This window comes from Lagopus muta, chromosome 1, assembly GCF_023343835.1.
Source record: "Lagopus muta isolate bLagMut1 chromosome 1, bLagMut1 primary, whole genome shotgun sequence".
NCBI lineage: Eukaryota > Metazoa > Chordata > Aves > Galliformes > Phasianidae > Lagopus > Lagopus muta.
This window is the reverse complement of record NC_064433.1, coordinates 101,742,326-101,766,283: the sequence shown is the minus strand read 5'-3', so window position 1 is coordinate 101,766,283 and position 23,958 is coordinate 101,742,326. Positions and strand designations below refer to the sequence as shown.

At 41.9% G+C, this 23,958-nt stretch overlaps 1 protein-coding gene across 1 annotated transcript in view; it reads right to left on the bottom strand.

Annotated features, from left to right (window-relative positions):
• JAM2 (junctional adhesion molecule 2) overlaps positions 1-23,828 on the bottom strand; it is a 33,926-nt gene extending 10,098 nt beyond the window's left edge. Inside the window, exons 1-2 of the mRNA XM_048968107.1 lie at positions 23,492-23,828; positions 2,938-3,003 (exon numbers count right to left, since the gene is read on the bottom strand). Coding sequence (XP_048824064.1) covers positions 2,938-3,003; positions 23,492-23,540 — 115 coding nt within the window. The 5' untranslated portion in view covers positions 23,541-23,828. The remainder of the gene's footprint in view (positions 1-2,937; positions 3,004-23,491) is intronic.
• Between the last annotated feature and the right edge of the window lie 130 nt (positions 23,829-23,958).

The window sequence follows — 23,958 nt, the reverse complement described above, 5'->3', positions numbered from 1 at the left end:
ACCTCAACAACATAACACGTGGGTGCAGCTGAAGGTCGCACTTCATCGTTAGTGGTTTGTGCGTGCATCTCGGAGTTGCACACAGAGCCTTGCTACTGGCTGAAACTGCAAATGGGAAAGCAGCATGTGTATCCCTCAGATTGGGACAAAGACCCCTAGGACACCAGATATACCAAGCTGGGCTCCAGCAGCCAGGCAGATGGAGTCTCCTTCTTTTCTCAAGTAAAGAAGGTTCAAAAAACTGTTTGCATTTCTGCCTGTCCACTCAAGTTTCCCTTAGTTATGTACAACATATTATACAAAGGCTGAGATTTCAAGAATTACTGCTTTTTACTATAGTTGCCATAACTGGGTAGGAAACAGAACAAAATTAGTGTCTCTTACGAGGAACAGGTCAACTGTTATTTTTTATTCCCTTGCAGCATGGAATGAGCATATGCCATCTCTAATACGCAGCCTGCATCATAGTAATTGTGGTCTCTGGGCAAGCCTATAGACATGATGGGGGAACTGAACAGGGAGAGAAGGCATGACAAGCTTGTAGAGTTATCTAGATAAACTCAACATTTCAGTAGTTTCATGTCTCTGGAAAAGCATGCTGGAAAATGTATTTATTATTTTCCCTGTAGTGAGTAACTCTTGAATATTAATAATAATTGCCTGGATTCTTTCCTCTGTCTCCAACCACAGATATGACTGTCTCTGAATCTATTAATAAGTGAAATTTAGTATCTCTCAGGATCTTCTGTGAAAGAAAAAAATACAGTATTGATCTTGACTTCTTGTCTTTCAGCATAGGCCAGAGCATCATGTATCAAAAGCCCTTGAAGTTTTGGCAATACCTGTCTGGTTTAGAGGAGGCAAACATCAACTGAAAAATGTACAATCAGCCTGCATTAATCATCTTCCTTTTCAATCTCAGCAGAAAAACCTGCAGGGTGATCAAGAGGTACCAACAAATCTTTCCATTCCCTTTAGACTTGCATGCATTTCCAACGCACTAGATTTATGTGTTCGTTGCCCTCTATATTTGAATTAAAAAATATTTTTTAAAAGTAAGTTTGGTTAGTTACATACATAATTGTATTATATAATTTATATGTGGCCCAAGACCATTCCTCTTCACTCAGTGCAGCCCAGGCAAGCCAGATGATTGGACACCCGTGCTTAGAGTTTCACCTCCCAGTCTGCCCTGTGAAGAAACAAAAAACTTCAAAGGGGCCAGGCTGGTAGCACTAGGGATCTCTCATGGGGAAATAATGTCCAAACTTGAAAGAAAAAAATGAGACAAGAGGGCATTATTTGCCAGAAACATGTTACGCACGCACTGGCTGCTTCCAAAAACATGTCGTGCACTCAGGAAGCCTGAGGTTCCTGACTTCAGGTTGAGTAGCTGGGTGGAGGCTTCCTGAATCTTAAGATTTGCTGAAGTTTCCTTTCCATTCTGTTTTTGTATCCTTCTAACAAAGAAAAGCCATCATTCAAGCTCAGTTTGCTTTTGCTACTGACCTTGTGACAGCTGGCTGGTCCCATGAGTTGGTCTTTATTGGCTGAGCTGCCTGCATCAGCTGAAGTGTTCTCAGCTTAGCATGTCACCTCTGCCTTGAAAGAGCTGCCAGTCTCATGTGCCATGGTTTTTTTTCCTCTTCAGAAAAGCCTTGTATTGATGCCCTCCCACTAATCTTATCCAAAGAAAAGGTACAGAAAGGGAGCAGTGGAATGCACAAAGAGCAGAGAAAAGGTAACAAAAGCCTTCCTTACTTATAGTTCTCTTCTGCTTTTCCCCATACTAGTAGAGTCAGTGACAGGAATTTTCCAGAAACAATCTACTTGGTTTTCATTAAGATAGACCTACAAGAAACTGCACATCAGCAGAGGCTCTATGAGTCTGATAAGTACCCTCAGGGATCTTGGAGAGATCTGAACAACATTGGCTTTGGATTTATGTCTGGTCCAGGGCAATTATTTGGTTAGCCCTCCTCTACAGTAACAGAAATTGGAAGTGAAAAAAAAAAAAACCACATTTCAGATCAGCTGCATTTGGATTAATAGCAAAGTCTATCTGCTCCTACATTCCCTTAGCGCAAACAACTAAAAATTATGCTCATTTCTACATTAAACTGATCTCACTCTCATACAAGTACCAAAATAACAAAGTACAAGCCACGCGTATGGGTAGGGAGCTGACAGCTTCAGAGACCATTCAAATACTTCACCATTATCTCGTAGATGAATGAAGCCTCGGCAAAAAACTCTTTCAATTCTGAAATACCCATCTCTCTGCATTCCAACCAAGTACAATGAAATAACAACAAAAACCCACACAAGCCACATACCTCACATACTTACACACTACTGGGATCTCTCTCTCATCTATTCAGCTAACATCAGATTTTCTTCCCTGCCTCCTTCACTTCTGTAGCTGATTACTGGGAATCATTATCCACCCATGATAAAAGTCATGATAGTAAGTATACATTTAAGCAGTCATTAAAGTTACTGTCATTTTTCAAATAGTCACTAACTTATAGCTACTGACAACAGGAAGAAAATAATGGTAAATTCACTAACTCCTCACATCTCTGTTTAAGATTAATGCTTTTCTTCTCCATCAGTTCACAATTCTTTTTTGTGGAAGGAAACAAAGCCAATGTTACGGTGAGCTATCAGGATTGAAAAACAAGTCACAAGAATCACAGAATAGGTGAGGTTGAAAAGGACCTCTGGAGAGCATTTAGTCCAACTCTGTAAGCGACTGAAAATGGAGACAAAACAAAGATTACAAGAGCAGTCAACAAAGAGAGTAGGATCAAGACCACCACCCTCCTCACTGCCCAAGGAAAAAGGAAGACAATCTTAACTGCACAGCTTCTGTCTGCATAGCTTGCATATATTTATTACATGTACTTTTAAATCAGAGCAATGCATATACTATACCTTTAAACTCCTCTGCTTTTACATTTTTATTATCTGTCTCAATAGCAATTCCAGTCACCTTATGATCTGTAAGAGGACAGAAAAAAAAAAGCAGTTCAGTGATAAAAACTTATAATTTTCTTTAGTGTTTCAGCAGTTTTTGAGACTTCCTTACACAGTACAGGTTGAATATTGTCTGCTAAGAACGTGACTAAGATTTAGAGTATGGCTGGCCATGTGGGTAACCTTGAACAATTCATGTTTTTCTATGACCTGGTATGTGTAAAAAAAAATAAAATGTAATGTTTCTCTTTAACAATGCCATGGTAATATTTATACATGAGAAGTTCAATATAAACAGTAGGTGTTGTTTTATACTGGAGCAACATCTCAGTCTGCTTTTAATTCAAGTAACTTGTATTAACCCAGGAGTATTTTTCATTGTATTTCTGTTATATGACAGGCTTCTTTCCTAAATACCACAAGTTGCTTATCCAGGCTAACATATGTGCAGTAACTGGCAAGAAAGTCAAGAAAGTACTCCAGTCTGCATTCCCTCAGATTGCCTTGCAGGAACAACTAAATACATTTCTTTACACAGGTTTATGTCAATATTATATCAAAAGCATCTCAAGTTCCAGAGGGATAAAAAAAAAATTCAGGACAGTATGGACACTCATTTCACACTCAATTTCCTATGCCCACATCAGCCACTGAGCAACTGCTACAGAGGGTATGAAGAAGTGAGTACAATTCCCCATCACCAATATTTAGAAACATAGCTAGTTCAAAAGAGGAGTGTAATCTTATTTTTGAGTGATAGAAACTAGTCCAGTTTGACCTGCTATTTGCCTCTTGCACACACAGACCTCCTTTGTCCAAAAATTAATTTCTCATCCCTCATTAGGCATATCTGGGTTACCCAGTATTGTTCTGAAAACACAAACAGATCAAAAATCCCTTGCTTCTCATTATCTTCTTTTGGTTCCTCATTACTTCTGTCAAAGTGTGTTCATCATTTATCATTTCACTGAGTCTATCTGGTTTTCGGATATGAGTACTCACAGCTCCAAGTTAGGATGCCATTTTCTTTATATAAATATATCACACAGAAGTCATCTCTTGCTTTTCTTTCCAAAATCATTCCCTGATGTTCTAGCCTGGTACTACATATTCCATCCTCCATCTAAGATGCTCCCATGGGCCTTTCTCCATAATTCTCTAGTACGTCTCCAATTTCCTTTAAAAATACAGATTCTGACATATGAGTATCCTTAACCATCACAGCAGTGAGTCATAGAGCAGTTACAGTAACTATTTGAGTCTGCACCACTACAGCAGAGGTTCAGTTGTTCATTTCTAGTATCCTGTTGAGGTGGGTTGACCTTAGCTTGCTGCCTGTCATCCATCCAGCCATTCTCACCACAACTCCTCACTGGGACAAGGAAGGAAAGTAAGATGAAAATGCCTTTAGGCAGAAATAGAGGGGGATCACTCATCAACTACCATCATAGGGAAAACAGAGTCAACTGAAGAAAACTAATATAATTTATTGACTGAGAGAATAGAGAACGAGGAGTGCAGTCAGTCATAACAGCTCCTCTCTGCACACTTTTGCTCAGCTCCAGTGCAGAGCTTTCCCTGCAGCTCACTTCAGGGAACATCCACCCGATCCTACCATGGGCTCTAGGGCTGCAGGGACAACTATGCTTGGGCACCTGCAGCTCCTCCTTCTCTCTGCTGGGTGCCTGCAGGGCTGTTCCTGCTCCCTTCAACCCTCCCTGCTGCATTCTGTGTGCCCTCTCTTTCCCAAACTGTCCTTGAGGCATCCCAGGATGGCTGCTCTGCCCAGCCATGCATTTGGCACAGGTCAGCTCAGGCCTTGCCTCACACAGCAGTCCCACAGCCTCCTAGCTGTGCCTCGACACCTGTACCCCAGCACACCTGCACTACTATTCAGAGCTGCTGCTTTCTAGGTGTCTTGCTGCCTCTCTCTCCCAAACCCAAATGCCAAGTTCAACATTTCGTTGTTACTCAGAGAATACAGCTTCACACATGGCAACATAAAGAGAATTTTCACATCTGCAGATTAATAAATGATCCAAATTCATGTGCAACTATCCTGTCCTCAATATGTCTTAAACACCTTTGTGTTACTCCAGAATAGTTACTGCAGAAGTTTATAATATGAAAGTAAATTCAAAGCAAAGATTATGGCTCAAGCACTGCCATTTATGTTCCCTCAGATTGCAGAAATTGCAAAAATATTTCCATTACAAATCACGCTTGCAAATTTTTCCACTCCATCAAGAAAGGAAACTTTCCTGTTGGACTTCCAGAAAAGTAAAACAGAACAAACTGCTAAAAGAGCCCTGAGAAGAGCAGAAGAGGGAGCCCCTCTTCTCCCCCAGCACCTCCCAAAGTAACAGCTGCCCCTTTACCTACACACACAGCCCATCTTTCTGATTTTGTCTAAGCTTGGCCTAAAATAAAGGCTGAAATAATTCTCCTTTACATCTATTAAGCCCTATTTAGATTTATGGAAATAAATTTAGCTTTTACTTTTACCCAAACCTGTTTCTAGAATAGTCAAAAATTAAGTGTCCTATAAGCCTGTATGTAAAAAATCGTGTTATCTACTGAAATAATATCTTCCTTCAGATTTTCACGGTAGGTAGAACATTTTGTTTTGAGGCCCTGACTTCAGCTAAACTTGAGTAGGAAGCATTTCTAGGCCCTAAGCATGTGGGTAAAGCCATTTATAAGTTATTGGCATATCAGCCTTCTCTCTGTGCACAAAACAATCTGACCATTATATTACATACACCATTTCATGAACTTGAAAATTCTCTCTCCTCTTTAACACAGTGATCATACAGAGGCTCCCTGACCTGTTTTAAGTATTCACGAGCTAGAATACACAATAGGAGATAATGTTTTATGACTTCTGGAGCAAGAACTTACTTAATAAGTACTTACTTATTTCTGTGGAAGATGTTTTTTTAAATTACTCTGTGTACTTTGCACTGGGAGCTTGCAATTGCACCAAGTTTGTACATTTCCTCCTGGATCAAGGGATTACAGAATACACAAGTCTGGTATGCAATGTAACAGGTACTAAATATTTTGTGAGGAAAAAAAAGAAAAACAAAGTATTCAGATGCACAAAGCCTTCCTCGTCACACACAAACTGCACATACACATGCTCCTTTTCATGAACATTAAGGTGGTGCAGTGGTAGTCGATGATCAAAACCCGATCAAGCAGGAGGTCTTTAAAGCTAAAGCACTTTTTCCTTACAATGCCCTTTTAGAAAAGTTACTGCCAATTACTCAAAAGCCAATTCTCAAGCACTGGATTTTAATTCACCATATGAGGAGCAACAGAGAAAAGATGACAGATAACTGTACTACCAAACTTCTTATTCATCAAATGCTTTTATACACACACTGAAAAACAACAAAACCAGAAACCAAACAGACAAACCCCTACTCTTCCATGGGAGCAATTTAACTTGTTTGAAACTAGGCCCACAAAATGCAGTTTCCATTTAATCATCACACAGCTGTAAACTGACACTAGTTGGAGGAATCATCAAGGAAGAGTGCATTAGTCAAATCAAATCAAAGGAAACTGTGGTGTCTGGAGGAAATTACATGAGAACAGAATCAAAACAAAGTAATAAGTACAAGAAAAGACGTAGTCTTGTGGTATTTGTTTTGCCAAGTTGTAAGTAGCAGGTGGCCAAGAACAAAGCTGAACAAAGGATTTCAAAGGATACTGAAAGCTTAGGAAGTCCAATGTCCAAAGAATCAAGAGATAACACAGACAGTTCTCTCGCAATACTCCCCAACAGAGAACAGGAAGGCAACCATTATGAACTCAAATGACACCTTGTGTCTTGTCACGGCCACAACATTCACGTATCATTTGGTGCTTGTGTTGCCATATTTTTTCCTCAGTGAAGTAGCCCATAGATGGTATAGTCCATACATGAGAGACAGAAGTGAAGAAACTACTTAACTTCAGATAAAATTTATCACCTCAGAAGACTACCCTGTGAAGAAGGACTTGCAGGTCCTGGTGGACGAGAAGCTGGACATGAGCCAGCAGTGTGCACTTGCATCCCAGAAGGCCAACTGTGTCCTGCGCTGCACTAAAAAAGAGATGGCCAGCAAGGAAAGGGAGGTGATTGTCCCCCTCTACTCGGCTCTTGTGAGGCCCCATCTGGAGTACTGCATTCAGTCCTGAGGCCCCCAGTACAAGAAGGACGTGAAGCTCTTGGAGTTGGTCCGGAGGAGGACCACTAAGATGATCAGAGGGCTGGAGCACCTCTGCTATGAGGAAAGGTTGAGGGAACTGGGCTTGTTGAGCTTGGAGAAGAGAAGGCTCTGGGGAGACCTCATTGTGGCCTTCCAGTACTTGAAGAAAGCGTACAAACAGGAGGGGGAATGGCTGTTTATGAGGGTGGATAGTGATCAGACAAGGGGGAATGGTTTTAAACTGAGACAGGGGAGGTTTAGGTTAGATATTAGGAGGAAGTTTTTCCACACACAGGGTGGTGAGGCACTGGAACAGGTTGCCCAAGGAGGCTGTGGATGCCCCATCCCTGGAGGCATTCAAGGCCAGGCTGGATGTGGCTCTGGGCAGCCTGGTGTGCTGGTTGGTGAACCTGCTCGTAGCAAGGGGATTGAAATTAGATGATCCTTGTGGTCCTTTTCAACCCAGGCCATTCTATGATTCTATGTGGTCACTACAACCAATAGGCTACCTACCATCTTGCTCATGGTGGTGCTGGCAGTTTAGGCAATGTTAACAGCAGTGTGCCAGGGCTGAGACCCACCACTATTCCTAAACACATTGCTGTCACCAGATAAGTGTTTAAGCAGTTTCTGTCTTCCATCAAGTCATGTGGTAAATGCTAGCCTCCAGTAAACACACTGGAAAGAGCTTAGGACCATTAACAGACTGTAACTGCAAGAATCTCCAGTGTTTGCCAGAAACCCCAGCCAATTTCAGAAACGTGATTTATGAACCAAAATGTAGCCTGGACTGAGCACAAACAGCCCCACTTAGGAAATATAACATGGCATTAAGAGTTCAAACTTTGGACTAGAAGAAATTAACACGCATCATGAAAAAAAAAGAAAAAGCTCAACTTCTTTCATTTATCTTGTAAGTTTTTGAACTGCAATGATGATAGAACAGGATTTACTTTAGGAAAGCTTATCTGTTTTACAAAAAACAAACAAAAAAACAAACACAAAACAACAACAAAACAACCAGAAACTACCCTGCATGCCTGCATACAGAAAACAAATATAAAAGAAATCTCATTTGCAGGGGAGGCTGTAGAATCCATCTAAATCCAGATGCAGTTTGTATTTTACTAGGCATGATGCGACTATGCAAAGCACAGCGATCCAAGGAAAGAACGCATACTTTGGGGCTGGCAAACCAGCGGGATATAAAACACCAAAAGAACTCAAGGGCTTTCTCAGTCATCCCTTCACTTATGTGGTGGTAGCTGTCAGCAGCTTTTATAATGTTTTGGAAACTGCTGGATTTAACCACAGTAAGTTTTAGTCATCCAGGCACCAGAGCTGGTGGGTAATACATACAGCACCTGAGAGTATCTTAACAGTACATGAATTACATGGCAAGATTTTAAACACTCTTCTTGGCTAATTAGGACACAGTCCATACAGATGTTTTTAATCAAGACAAAAAAACTAGGGATCCCACATCACATATATGTGTTATCCATGCTTCAGCGGCAAATGAGATATTTCTCTACTAGCCTGATGAAACGGCCTTTAACTAAGTTAAGTTTTTAATACTTCGTACTTGTTAAGAAAAGTTGCTCCTCAGTAAGATGCAGTGCTTGTTTCCTGGCACTACTAAGAAGTTGTTTGAGTTGTATCTGTGCTGCTACAGTCTCAAGTGAGGGAAAAACACATGGCTACTTATTTTCAGTAAACAGTACTAAAAATGCATTATCTTGATCTTCACTCTTGGGAATGATGGGTACATAAAAAGCAGCAGCCTTTTCTAAAAGGCTCAGAAGAGAAAAAAATATATATACATGGGCAGAGTAATACAGCCTAACTTCTATGCTTCAGCACAGCCTATGAATTCCCAAAGGAAGTGTCTTTTCCATTACTAGATCAACAATCTCAAGAAGAATCTTGTAAAGTACTTGCATTTGTGCATGCAGATACCTGTTAACTTCCCCTCATTCTCCCTGACCCACTTTCCTATACACCCTTTCCTAAATCCTGACAAATCTCTTATTCGTGGAGAAATTGACCAGTTTTACAAAGCATGGGAAGAAAAAAAAAAAAAAAAAAAAAAAAAAAGACAGCTAAATTCAACATTTGGTTTGGCTTTTCTTTTAGAAGAGAAGCTATTACAAAATTACAATTCCAACTCTACAGTTGAGTAGTAATCTTACATTAAAAAAATTGACCTTTCCTCTGTAACCCAGAAACCCCAGAAAGTTCCCCCAAACCCAAAGGCATTTTCCCCTATTACATACAGACCAGGCTCGGAGCCACACACAGTAGATTAGTCCTCCCTTCTGCCTGCTCTCCTGAGCAAAGCCATTCATTTGAAGGTTCTAACAAGGCCAGCATCCAGATGGTAGGGTAGTTAGAAATACAACACACACACACTACATGTCTCGCTGAGTTAGTCATCAGGCACTTTCTTCATCCTTCTTTGTTAAAAGATCTCAAATAAAGAGCAACAGCAGTCAAATTCTGCATATATATATGTACACACACACACACATTTCTACAGATACCCAAGCAAGACACAACAGTCAGTTTTTATAGTACCCTACCTGCAAAACCTCTATTACATCAAAGGAAGGCGTACTTTAGGCTGTTTTCTCAAAATATGACAGAACAGTAAGCAGTTACAGAAGAAAAGTTAAAGCATTTAAATGGCCACGCTGTTCATCTTCAAAGTTTCTCTTGGGTTTACTACTTACTGCAGATCTAGAGGTCTAAAGAAAGAAAAAGCAACAACGAAATGTAAGTAGCGCTATTTTATTTAGATGTAGCATATAGAAATAAAAATACAATACAGGAATTCTTCACATTCATCTGTTAAAGAAAGCATGTTTTTAATCAGAGTCAGCAACTCTGCCTTTGTGATGGAAAACACATGAGAAGCAGCTCAGAGAGCCATACTAGGTATAGCTGAGAGCTGCTCCCTAGGGGGCCAGAAGCTTTGTCAGTGCGACCAAGAGCAGAATTTCTACCTGTGTTGAAAGCTGTTGTTGGATGGTCTGAAGAGCTCTCAATCTCACAGGGGCAAAAAAGCTCTTTTGTTGTATTGCCTCAATTACAGAGTGGACTAGAAATGCAGTTCTTATTCAGGATGCCAGCCTAGGAACGGTTTAATGCTCGGCTTTGTGTCTGTGCTGTTCAGTGCAATCTGAAAGGCCAGCACATCAGCTGACGTTGCCTTTACTTCTACTCTCAGGATATTTTTTTGCTTAACTTGAAGGTCAGGAATAGCAGGAGTACAGTTTTCAATTATCTTTAGTTAGCAGCAGCAGTCCCGGGAGTTTAGGATCACATTCATGATCACTTTGGAGCACAGCCCCAAGGACAGCAGGCTGGCAAGGCAGAACTGGAAGTGCCTGTAGAGGAGAAAGTAGGGAATAAAGACAACAAGTGGCATGGGACAGGAAAGGATTATTTAGGTCAGCCTTTATGAAGAAATTGAACACCAAAGTAAATGAATTCCAGAGAACACTAAACAGCCTCCAAATTGCTTTCAGTGGTCCCAACGCAGATTACTGCGTGACAAGGAGTGGGAAATTAGAATGTGTACGGTTTTAGAGATACATTATTAACCAAACAACTATTTATGGCTCTCGTTTTCACAGCGGCCCCACAGAGACCTGCCTCCAAGGCCCGCTGCCCAGCGCCCGCCGGGCTACGCATTCGGGTTGCCACAGCAACGCGGCGGCGGCTCAAGGCAGCGTGCAAGCGCGGGAAGGCCCGGCGCTGCGCCCACTGCTGCCTATTGCAGCAGGCATCAGGATGCTGAAGGCTTGTGTCCTGTGCCATTGTGTTTCAGCAGACCGTTAGGAGAGATGTCACTCCCACAGCCTGTTGGCCGCCGATGTCCCACACACCTCATGTAGCACGCAGCAGCAGTGAGGTGAAGGAACAGGTCTAACAGTTCAGCAAAACGCTTGTCTGCCCAAATACCTGGAGAGATTCTTACAGCGTGATTACTGAATTGACAAAGCCAAGGCCCCACTGCAAAGCGGCATGTCCCTCTGAGGCTCATAGTGCTGGGCTGATTTACATCAACCGTAAAATCAACCCTGAAACATAAGGGAGCTGGGAAACAAGAGAAAACAAACAACTCCCTCAAAAAAGCCACACAACCGTTTGGGCTCTCATTTCAAGACAGAAGTTCCATGCTAGATTTCAGAGGTCTGCACAACACTCAAGTGACTTTTGCTGGGACTGCCAAGCAATTTCAAAAGGATAAATGCTTTCAAGAAGTTGGGTCTTTTATAAACCCACAAACACACATCGAAAAAAAGCCTGAAAACAGATTCAGTTTACTTTCCAGCTGCATCAGTCATGATTCAAAAAAACACCATGTAGAGCTGGAGCTCCTGCTTGCTCAGAACTAGAAGAGCTACTGAGCTTCCTCATGTCATGTTTCCAGGTCCTAGGAAAAACATCAGGTCTCTAGGATTTCAGATCTTGGAAACAAATACGTTGTTCTAGTAAGGGAATGTTTCCTCCCATAAATAGTGTCATCTTTTTAAGCCAGAATCAAGCTTCCTGATCATCCTCAGTCCCTTCTCAGGTCTGAATCATTTTTTCCACATAGGACTTTCCAACCCCTTTTTGATTAATCTAGGCATTTCTACAAAGCGCTTTCATGGCAGAAGATGAGTACCTATTAAGGAGTGTCTTCTAAAGGTAAATGAGTACCAAACTAGTCATAATTGGGCACTGCAAAGAGATCCACAGTAACAGGTAGAATTGCCAATTAGACCAACCACATCCAAATGTCTCATTTTCAGAAAAATTAAATAGTCAAAATCAAACCAGCATTGTCACCTTATATCCTCCACTGAAGGAAATGATCAATCTGAAATCTGTAGCTTAAAAAATACATTACTGTCTCAGAAGCATTCACCTAGAATATACTTCTGTACTAAATGCGGAATGGATGCAAGAACAGTTCCTCATGGCAAATTTTTAAAGAGAGCTTTGCACTGGCTTCCTTCCATTCAACTTCTGCTGACTTTGGAACAAACTATGACTTCATTCCAGCTAGCGTGTCCATTAAACAAAAGTGTATATACATAAGAATCTTTCCAAAAACAGTAGGATACTCTTTAAATGGGAGTGTCAGGTTTCTGTAATGCTTTGTGGATTTAGGATTTCTGAGGAGACATTTTCAGCTGCTGATGGTGAGGCGTCACTTGACTGAATTTCACTTGAACCATGAATTTTAGGACTGCATCTTGTTAGTGATCAGAAGCACTGGACTATATACTAGCTTTTGTCCTCACAGTGCTACAGACTAGTTTCTTTGCTAATACGAGCTGCACGTACAATGGCCACTTCTCTCCCAGCCAAAGAATATGGTGATCTCTTCCAAATCATCTGCACACAGTTTGCCAAATTAGCTCATCCCACTTTCATTCACACATGATCCCACAGTACTGCCAAGTTCTCTCAACAGTCTCTTCCTGCTAGAAGCAGCTAGCAGTTATGTTTGATGTTATTACTTTCAATCAATGTTGTGGTTTACAGTACAAATACATGCATATAATGTATCAAGAAGAGCTAGGAAAAGCAGAAGATGTTTTGCATGCTGGAAGATGTAGGGTGATTAGAAGATATCCTCCGGAAGGTAGAGCTAAGAACAATAGGTCACAGTGTAGTAGGTGCCAAATTTTCCTCAAAGGGAATGAAGAGGGTAATAATAATAATAACCACCATAGAGCTTTCATCCCAGTCGAAGTAACACAAGGAAAAAAACATATGTGTATTCAGATTAGAAAACATTGGAAGAGCAACACTGTACTGTTACACAGGAAACAGGAATAAACAGAGCAGCTCTGTGTTGTATTTATTTTTAAAATCAAGTGTACATGTTAACTCAGTGATCATCACAGCACTTCAACAGAAGAGGTGTGCCAGGAGCCACATATTTGAGAGAATATTTGGGAAAGGTTAACAAGCAATTCAGCTGCACTGCGTCAGAAGGGCAAGCTTGGGAAGCAACCCAACATTCACAATTCACTAGTTTGAGGCTTCATGTAACATGACTTGATTATCTTGTCAGCAGATATTTAAACTAAGAAAGCACCAGCTGTTTCACTGTCACCAAAAAAACAAAACAAAACAAAACAAAATCTGTAACAAAAAAAAAATAATCCTGGGGAGAGAACAACTGCATGGAAGACAAATAATCTTGTCATAATTTAGAAACAAAACTAATTCCTATTTTGATGTGTTCCTTGTAGTCACTATTATTACTTTTAAGCCATTAGATATTTTCAGAATTAAAAAATAAAATCTTTCTAATGATTTCACCTCCTGGCCCACCTTTTCAAGTGCAACTTCAAAGATCCATAGAAGTCTGGAAGTTGAAACGGCCATATATAGAATACAGAAGATACACTATTCATGTAAGATATATATCATTAAAACTCAGGTATTACGCATCTAAAATGCTTGCTAGATTCAACGGATTAACACATTTCAGGAAATCATGACTTCCAGACTGGCATATATGCTTTTTTAAACTCCTGTTTTGTTATCTGCTTTGCCTGCTTTTGACTTGATTCTCTTTATCACCAACTGTTCACAAGATATGGATATTTTATGAACTCGCACGACACTACATTTGCTTAAACTTAAATTTCCTTTAGAAATAAGACTAAATAGTAGTATTTTGTAGTACTCAACTCAGGCTAACTAATTTCAGCTTAAGGATTTCCTTTTGAGAAAGGTATCTGAAGAACTGTTTAAACACTATGCTGGCATGTAGGTTATACAGGCAGATGCGTACCAGAATAAGCACTATGATCACATGGTATCCAAATAAAAAAAGTCTTCAGAGTTTAGCTCCAAAGCCACGTAGCAATCCACGTTAGCAAGAAGAGGATCTGACATATTTACATATTTATTTCCACTGTTGTTGCAGGTCTGCTCATCTTGCATTAAGACTGTATGGTACCAAGCTAGCATCAGCAGAGTTAGGAATGGTCAAGAAGACAAGAAAGGGAACAAGATGGTCTGTTAAATAATAGATAGTTACCTGCAACTCTCTCCTATAAGACGAACTCATTGCCATCTAAGTTTAGCTGAAAGCACACTTGTTAAAAGAAGCCTATAAGCTTTTATGCTTTATGTTTGAGTGGCAAGTTATGTTTTATGGCAGCTAAGGACGAGGTCCCTTACAAGGCAAAATGAATTACTCTTCCACACGCACGCACACACACACACACAAAAGAGTATCCACTTTAGGGCTGACAGATATGCAACTCCTTATAGCCAAGTCTACATATACCTTCCACTTAACCAGTTAGCCAAGCCCTTGACACACTTAGCTGTAAGAGTTTTTTTGGATACCATCCGCCCACCCTTCACTTTTCCCATCCCAAAGTAGAGACAGATAAAAGTCATGAATTATCTTCAGTCAGCACAATTCAGAATTTAAAACCGATTTCATACCACATTTCTGCTTTAAAGACTTTGCCCATATGGATAGGGCTCCAAAGACTGTAGGGATTCAAATGCAGGATTCAGCAGCAAAATGATACTGCAATTTTTTTCTTCTTCTTTTGATTTTCAGATGATTAGCTGCATCCCAAAACTGAAGAGTAAATCTTAGGTTACTAACATGTTAACACAGGAGATAAAATTGCAAATAGTATGCCTGTAAGCAGGGCTACCAGAACTGAAGTCTGCTTATATATGCACATATTGGACACCAATGACACTGTTAGTTCTACTGATTCTATATATTATCTTACTCTCCTTGTGTTCGTGCAAAATTATTCAGTTTTAAAAGAAAGACAAAATTCCTCCCTACCCCCTGCTGTATTCTGTTCAATGCTTTTAGCTTCTCATCTCTGCTGGAAGTCACAGATATTGCATTGCTTCAGTAACGGACAGAAGATCTGCTCACTACCCAGCCCACTCTCCCCCAGACTGCTCTTGTGATTTGTGAGGGGGAAAATAAACAAACAAACAAATAAATAAAAACACACACTGACATAATTGTTAAAAGTGCCAGTAAGATCCAAATTTTCCCCAACAATTAGATGAAATTATGAACTGTTCTGTTCCCGTTTTTTATCGAATGCTAGGCTGGTTATAAAGACTGCTCTCAGCTTTCCAAAGTACTGTAAAAACAATGTTTTTGTTTAAGTAGACTTTGTTGCATAGATATTCCCTTCGAACAGAAAACAAAGTATCTGCCTTAAACATCTATGACATTTTTGGAAGAAAGCACAAGTTTTCTGGGATTTTTTTGTTGGATTGAAGACTATCTTATAAGACAAGAAAGCAACAAGAACCCACAAAAAAACTGCACTGCTTTATTGTTCCCTAAAAGGCATGGCGTTTGCTTTATCTCAATAGAAGCATTCTGCACCTGCAAGTCTCTCAGCTGTGTATACGAGAATCAGCCATGCCCACTTCTCTATTTACATAACTTGGAAAAGGTTTGCATAAGCTTTAAAGAAGTTTGAAAGCTTATAAACAGATATCACTTTCTTACTCTCTCACAGAATTCAGCACATTCTCCCATGGCTATTTATGTTAGAAAGCCTGTACTTATTGCAAAATCTGGACATGGCCTCAGAAGCAATGCTTTCACTTCCCCCTTCCCAAAAAGGGAGGATAAAAACCTGAACACAGCTGTGAAGTGAAGAGCAACTGTGAGCACTGTTAGAGAGCTGTGAACTCAACCAGAGATACAACTGGAACTCATGTCAAGAGTCATAGCAACAGGAGCTGAAAACAGCTTTTAGTCACTATCTCCATACACACTGCTGATTCCATGTAGAAAAACAGCTTTCCCAGATGACTCTTATGCCCCAGAACATTATTTACTGAAAGGCTCAAAACCAAGTACATTAAATTCTGGAAGTGCACCAGAGCCATCCATTCAGTGCTTGAACTGAACACATAGAGAAGAATCGCATCTACTTCTTGTACTTAATACGTTTTGAGAGACTTCTTTATCAACTAGCACTGTTTGAATCAAGTGATGTCTAGGATGTAGATCTTCTACAGGACAAAAAAAGAAAAAAAAAAAATGCAGTTGACTTAAAATGGAATTATGTAAAGGCCTCGTCAAACTGTATGGCAAGAAGGAAAAGCTTATGCTAACGCAGCCTCAAGCACTGCTTCACACTATGTAAGCATACTCTCACTATGGTATGCATCTGCTTACCTCTCTATACCTTCTATTCCAGGCAGAAACTCTTGATATTACCAGCAAGACTGGTGTCCCTGAATTTGTCCACTTTACTATCAATCCAGTACTACAAAAACAGCATCTTAAAAACCTTATGAGCTCTTACAACTACCAGGCTGTCTCAATCTCCCTCTACCTCTTCTACATTTTCAGCTGCTCTATTCAGTATATAAACATTGATTTCTTTCTGTGTTAATTTACTTTCAGGACCTTCTCAAATGATTACAACATATATATGCATTAGTAAACCACATTACACTTACTTACACATTACCTTACTATGCTCAGCTGCAAGTAGCAGTAGCATTCACTGCAAGATACAAAGAAAACCTGAAATACTGACTGAAAATAAAACATTTTCATTTCACTCATTCATTCACATACAAATATTTACTGGCATTTAACATTTATTTAACTTTTGTTTAATTTGTTTAATTGGACTGAACTGAATGCATGTTACGAAGCTGATCCTTACTTCTGGACACTGCTCTCAGTCATGTGGTCTGATTTTTGGGTGATCCTGTGTAGGGACAGGAGCTGGACATAATGATCTTTGTCAGTCCCTTCTGACTTGGGATGTTCTATGATTCTAACAAAAACTAAGTAAATATATATCTATTGAAACTTCATACCTGCCAGAGCTGTTCTTTTCATCTTGAGTCTGATTATTTCTTACTTTTTTAAAAGTCAGGATCAACTTGTTATCACAATGCAAGCTGGATCTTACTGAAAACAGCCGAGTTTTGAACTTCCTAAAATTAAGCATTCAGAAAGGCTTATTACTGTATTTTCCCACCATGTTCTCCCCTGGAAATAATCTCTGAAAGAAACTGGATGCCTCCTTTGATTCCTGTTAACCAGGAGGGGCGACAGTCTCACCAGCGGTTCAACAACTACTCCTGTTGTTGTATTCTTGCTGTTGCTCAGAAATGGCTATTTTTCCCTTCTTGCATCTCCAAAAGCTCCTTCACCTCCCAGTGCATGCTAGGAAGTGACAACTGAATGGGACCAGATGTTCAGCTGCCAAGCTTACCTTCTGCCAGTATTACAAAATAAGCACTCAAGTGCTCAATGATATCCTGTGAGGATTAAGGTGACTTAAGTCATTGGAGACTTCTAGAAGAAAATGTGAACTTGGGAAACAGAGGTGAGCACAAGCACACACAATCACCCAAACATTGCTCCAGCTTCATTTTCTATCCCATTCTCCTTTCTGAAACACTAGCATTCTGGAAACATATCATTTGTCTGGATTACAAAGGCACCATAATATTTGCTCAAATCTTCCTGTGGTAGAATTACAACAAAGTAACGTACAACACTTTGAGGAAGATGTGGCAGGTTTTTCTGCAGGAGTGTTTTGTTAAAAGTGATAGTTCTCTGAGAGTTAATCAGGATGGAAAACGACATGCCAGAAAGTAAAAACTAGTCTTAAAAGGTCAGTTTTTCTTGGGAGGAAAAGGTGAACTAACAATAAGAAAATTGCCAGTAAAATATTTGACTTTCAGTTTCCACATAACATTTCCCTAAGTTTCCATTAAAACACGCCCGGCTAGATATTAGCTGCCAAACCGGAGAGGGCTAACATAACTAAGATAACTTACCAAATCATCACAGTGGAGAAAAAAATCTCAACCAACCAACCAATCAAAAACAGCAGTAAGACAGTCTGTGACAAGTGGTTCTGCTTGATGTTAGTCTGTAACTTCAGGGAAACCTTAATTCAACCATTCTATATAGCCCCGGCAAAAGCCTGCAATAGCAAATACAGACTTAATTGTTTTGATATAAGAACAATTCTATCACAGAATCACAGAATTGTAGGGGTTGGAAGGGACCTCCAGAGATCATGGAGTCCAACCTCCCTGCCAAAGCAGGTTCCCTACAGCAGGTCGCACAGGTCGGCATCCAGGCAGGTCTTGAACATCTCCAGAGAAGGAGACTCCACCACCTCCCTGGGCAGCCTGTTCCAGTGCTCCGTCACCTCACTGTAAAGAAGTTCTTGCGCATGTTTGTGCGGAACTTCCTATGCTGCAGTTTCCAGCCGTTTCCCCTTGTCCTGTCTCCACTCACCACTGAAAAGAGTCCGGCCTCGCCATTCTGCCCCCCACACCTTAGATATTTATAGACCTGGATCAGGTCCCCTCTCAGTCTCCTTTTCTCAAGGCTGAACAGACCCAGTTCACTCAGCCTTTCTTCATAGGGGAGATGCTCCAGGCCCTTCACCATCTTTATTGCTGAGTGGATGCTCAATAACTTCCCTTTATGTAAGTTTTACACTGGACTGACCTCTATTATTGCTAGGAGAGAGCATGACACCAAATGTGACTTTCTCTGAGAGAACTGTTAAGTGAGAATGCCAGTTGTAGGGAATCAATTATAAAGAGATCATCTTCAAAAACACTCCGAGAGAAAGATGACATTTCACAGTGCTGATGGAAACTAACTGAATTGTAACAAACTTTTAGATTTCAATTTCAGAGTTAAGTCACTAGTTACTGATTCTCCAAATGCAGACAGCCCTCAAGATTCACCTCCCCATCTAACAAGGGAAGCTTGCTTTCTGCTACTGCAGAAGATTTACATGTATGTCACAGTTTATCTTTAGTGAAAGAGTATCACTACTATTTACTCATGTGAAATGGAATGAGAGCTGATTTTCCTGTGCATTAGCCATGCAAGATGATTTTCCCATACTTAAAAAGAGTTGTCTTGCTCATGACCACCAGCACTTGGGGTACCCTTTGAGGAAGCCATATGTAAAAGCTGTCTGTAACAACTTCAGCTCACTTCCTTAGAAACAGGTTTGCACATGCGCTTCCCCAGTAACATCTGGATTTAGACAGTGGCCTCAGACAAGCTTGGTAGCTCTAAGTTGTGAAAGATGATTCCAATGATCCCGCAAACGTTAAGTCAATCATCTAAAGAGAAAATATGAAGTCAAAGTTTGAGCACTTCCACATTCTTACTCATTTATGACACCATCAGCCAATTTCTGTAACAGAATCCAGCTGCCAGCATGCTGCTGCCAAAGTAGTCTGTAGCAGGAAATACAAATATTATCACAAAAACAAACAAACAAAAAACCAACAACAGAAAGAACAACCAATAAAAACAACCTTGGTGTAATTCAGTTAAGTAGGCAACAAGGAGACCTCATCCAGGCTCAATTAGATCTGCTATTAACAGTGGTAATTTTAGCTCTCATTATCAATGCCATATGCCCTACTGCAGTCACAATTACCAGAAATACATGCCCTGTAACACGAACAAAGAATAGCTGCAGCACTAAAGCTGAGAGAACAAGACCTTGGGGGCCAAGAAATAGTAAAAGCAAGTGTTCCAACTTGAATACAATCACCCTAAACAGAAAAAGGGAATTGTCACTGCCTTGCAGTGATGGTACAGGTGCATTTCATGCTTCCTGTAGGCAATGAAGGAAAGCAGTCATCTTCATTTTTCCTTTTGCACACTGAGAAGCAGGCTGTAGGGGTAGTAATCAGAAGAAAGGATACCACAGAGCAAGCCAGGAACCAGCTCCCTATATCTCCTCTCCGCTGGCAGAGAGAGACAAACCCTTACTAAACAGTGGCACTGCTGCTGACTGAGTCCCTCTGAAACAGAGATCCCTTCAAAGATGAGTATCTAGAAAATAGTGAGACTTTTCAATGAAGCTTACAGAGAAAATTTCCCCTGAGCACTGAAGATCTAACCAAGGGGTCTGAATTGTGAAGATAATAATAGATTGAGAAGTCTGTCTCTCTTGCAGAGGCAGGAAGGTCTTCCAACCAAATCCTGAATTCTTAAGCTTTCTAGAATTCCTGTATGTCACGCTGTGTCTCCACAACATGAAAACAAAAACAACAACAATAAAAAACAATCCAAAAAAACAAACAAACAAGAAAGGTAAGAAGGCAGACAGGTTCAGTGTTATTTTGTACTGACTTCAGAGAAATAGACAGCCTTGCAAATTTAAGAAGTTCCATCTCACCTGAAAATGGACTCCAATTTAGAAATCAAAATAGGTCCTTATTAAGCTAATCCAGCAAACACAGAGGGCTTGACAGAAGACAGGGGGTCAACTTCGAGAACTTCATCATATGTAACAGGGAAAACACAATTTAAAGACTTCCAAGCACAATGCTATTTTGTACAGCTAATGCAGTCATGCTCGCTGTGTTCTTCAAGGGATGGAGACGTGACTTTTTTTGACTTAGAACCTCTGCATCTGTCTGAAAGATTCCCAAGCACTAAGCAGTGTTTGTTTTAAAGCCAGTAAGAAAAAAAAAAATCACATCTTCACCTTATTTATTGCTGAACCAAACTACCCCAGAGGGCTCCATGAGATGTTTATGTAAGATTGCTATTTATTGCCACCGCATTGTCCTCACCCCGACACATCGCACTGCATTTGTTTTCAGCATCACCAGCTTAAATTTTAATTCTAGCTTACAGTAATGCAAAGAAATTAAAAAAAATAAAAATAAAAATCACACCTGGAAGTTCCTCAGAAGAGCCAGTTCATCAGTATGTACCACCTCCCCAGCAGCTGCTGTGACTATTAATAGCAACTATTTCTGTACATTTTCTAACTCATACCAAGAGAGCTCACAAATCTTAGCCTGCTGACCTTTGAAAACACTCGCAGGCAGCATCAGTTTATGGAGTTCCTGCAGACTGAGACCGTATGACTGATGGTCTCCAACTCCCCTACTTTCCCCTAAATTAAAGATAAGAGAGGCTTTAACTGAGAGCAACCACTCCTTCTATGGGTTATTAGCATTTCTTAGTAGGCTCTCGCTGAAAAGACCTCAGCACTGTTCTTGGCTATGCTGACTTCCTATGACCAATTTATCCAGCTCTTAACTCCTGCAGCTGAATTACCAAGCAAGTTCTCTTCTGCTGCTCTACAACAACCGTCACGCTCTTTCAGTATTAACCTAGTTCTTTCTTTTCCTCATTAGCTTTTGGCCATTCCCTGCTATCTCTGCAACATGTTGGGATCCAGACCCACACTAGAAATTACTCAACACATACACCTGACATGAATGCCAGCATTACTCAGACTTATTGTTAGCGTGAGTGTGCTACAGCCCTAGGAGCAGCAGCAGACTCGCAATAGCTTTTTCTGCCTGGATTTCCTCCAGCTCACAGAAACAATCAGCATTTGCACACCCACCTGCAGCCACTTTCTTCATGCAAAAACTCTGTATCACCACATTGTTGGTAAACTGAGCCCTCTCTACCAGGCATTTTTTTGGGGAACAGTGACAGAAAGAGAGAAAAATAAGTGTCTGCCAACAATTTAGCCACCAGACTTATAGTACTGCTTTTAAACCACTCTGTGGCATTTCCATGCTGACCAAAGCCAGCAGTATCAACACACAAAACCCAACAATGAGCAGCCTGAAAGTGCTGAAACCACTCACTCACTAAATAAATAAAACACCCACAGCAGCCTTATTTGGTTAGATATACCCATGAAACTAACAACAAATGAAGAAAAAGATCAAAGAACACTTAATTTTTTTTTAATTTTTTAATTTTATTTTTTTCTAATTCACTGTGTGATAGAGGAAATCTGCATCAGCCACCCACCTAACAACTCAGGTTTTTATAAGGACTTGTACAGGTAAAGACCAAGGAAAACTGCTACCAAACCAGAGAACAAGCATAGTGTAAATCACTTAAAGATCTGCCCTTTCAGAACATTACTAATCATTATGGTATGAAAAGACGATCAAGTCCAACTGTCACCATGCCTACTGACCACGTCCCCCAGTACCACATCCACACAGTCCTCAAACATCTCCAAGGACGATGACTCCACCACCACTGTGGGCAGCCTGAGCCACTGCCTCACCACTCCTTCTGAGAACAATTTTTTCCTAACATCCAACCTGAACCTCTCGTGGTGCAACTTGAGGCCATTCCCTCTCATGCTATCTCTGTTACCCGGGAGATGAGGCTGATCCCCACCTCACCACAGCCTCCTCTCAGATGGTTGCAGAGAGCAACGAGATTTCCTCTGAGCCTCCTCCAACTGAAAAACCCCAGCTCCCTCAGCTGCTTCCCATCAGACTTGTGCTCCAGCCCCCTCACAGCTCTTTTGCTCTTTTCCGGGCATGCTCCTTCTTGTAGCAAGAGTCCCAAAACTGAACACAGTTCAGTGAAGACAGAGGAAAAGAAAAATAGCCACCAAGCTAAAGAACTAGCAGAGTGCATGTTACTTTGAGTCTACCCTCCTCCAAAAAAAGATCTTCCACACACAAAAATAGGTGAGGAGGAATGAAAGTTAAATGCAAGAGTGCCCTACTGAGCAGCTGAAACAGTCAGGTCTCAGGTTCTCACTTTGTTAGCAAGATAACACGAGCTGCACAGTTTTTTTTCAGGGCATCCTTTCCACATATTGCCTCTTTCCCAAAGGCAGTAGTGAGACACAGAGTGTGTAAGAGCACAGTCAGATGTGATCCAAAAGCACAAGCTTTCAGAGGACTGACGCTAGGAACACTGCATATTCGTTCACTGCTTCTCTGCAGCTACGCGGCCCCGCACTCTGCTTTCACTCATGTCCATGTGCTTTCTGGGTGGGGCAGCTTTTGCCAACTTCACCTCTCTCCATCTGGTTTTTCAACGAGTCAGACAACAGGACCATAGACACGTTGGAAACATCAATCCGCTCTGGGTTACCCGCAGAAAGCACATTTCTGGAACTTGCTCGTTCACCTCTTTGGACCCACCCGGAGGGCACGCGGCGCAGCCCGCATCCTAACACTCGCAACGCCGCAGAGAGCGGCCAGCTCGCCTTGAGGCTGGAGCAACTCACATCCGCGCCCGCCCCACAGTCGCTGCCCCCCGGGACGCAGCAGGGACCCGCGCCCAGCCGGGCCCCCCGCGGCGCCCCCTGCTGCCCGCAGGGCAGCTCTCAGCCGCCGCCCGCCTCCGCGACCCGCGCAGCCCGAGCACAGCAGGCTGCCCGGGGGCTGCGGAGCGCTCCCTGAGGCGACGACAACTATATGCGCACACCCACATATGCACACGGACAGACGCGGCACGAACGTACTCCTAAGGAGGAGGCGCGGCAACTTACAGCAGAGGACCCCCAAGTACCCGAGGAGCAGCAGGCGGAGGCTCGCCATCTTCCCGGCAGCGGCCGCTTCCCCCGGGCGGCAGCGGATAATCACCGCGGGGGGACGCCTGCTGCAGCGGGGCGTGGGGCGCGGCCCGGCCGGCGCGGAACGGAACGGAGCGGAGCGAGGGGGCGGCCCGGTTCGGCCTCGCCTCAGGCGGCCCCCGCGGGGCTGCGGGGCTCCGCGCTCGCCCCGGAGCTCCTCTGCGGAGCGGGGCCCGGAGGGGCGGTGCCGGCCGCTGGGGGTAGCCCGCGGCGGGACAGATCCAGGCGGCGCCGGGGCGGCAGGTGGGGAGCGGGCGGGGGTTGCTGGCGGCGGGTACCGAAGTTTTCGGCTCTCAGGCGCAGCGCCTTCCCGCGCTGCTCGGTACAGACGGGTGGCTCCCGGGCTCGGCTGCTTGGTCCTCCGCGTCTCCGGGCTTTTCGGG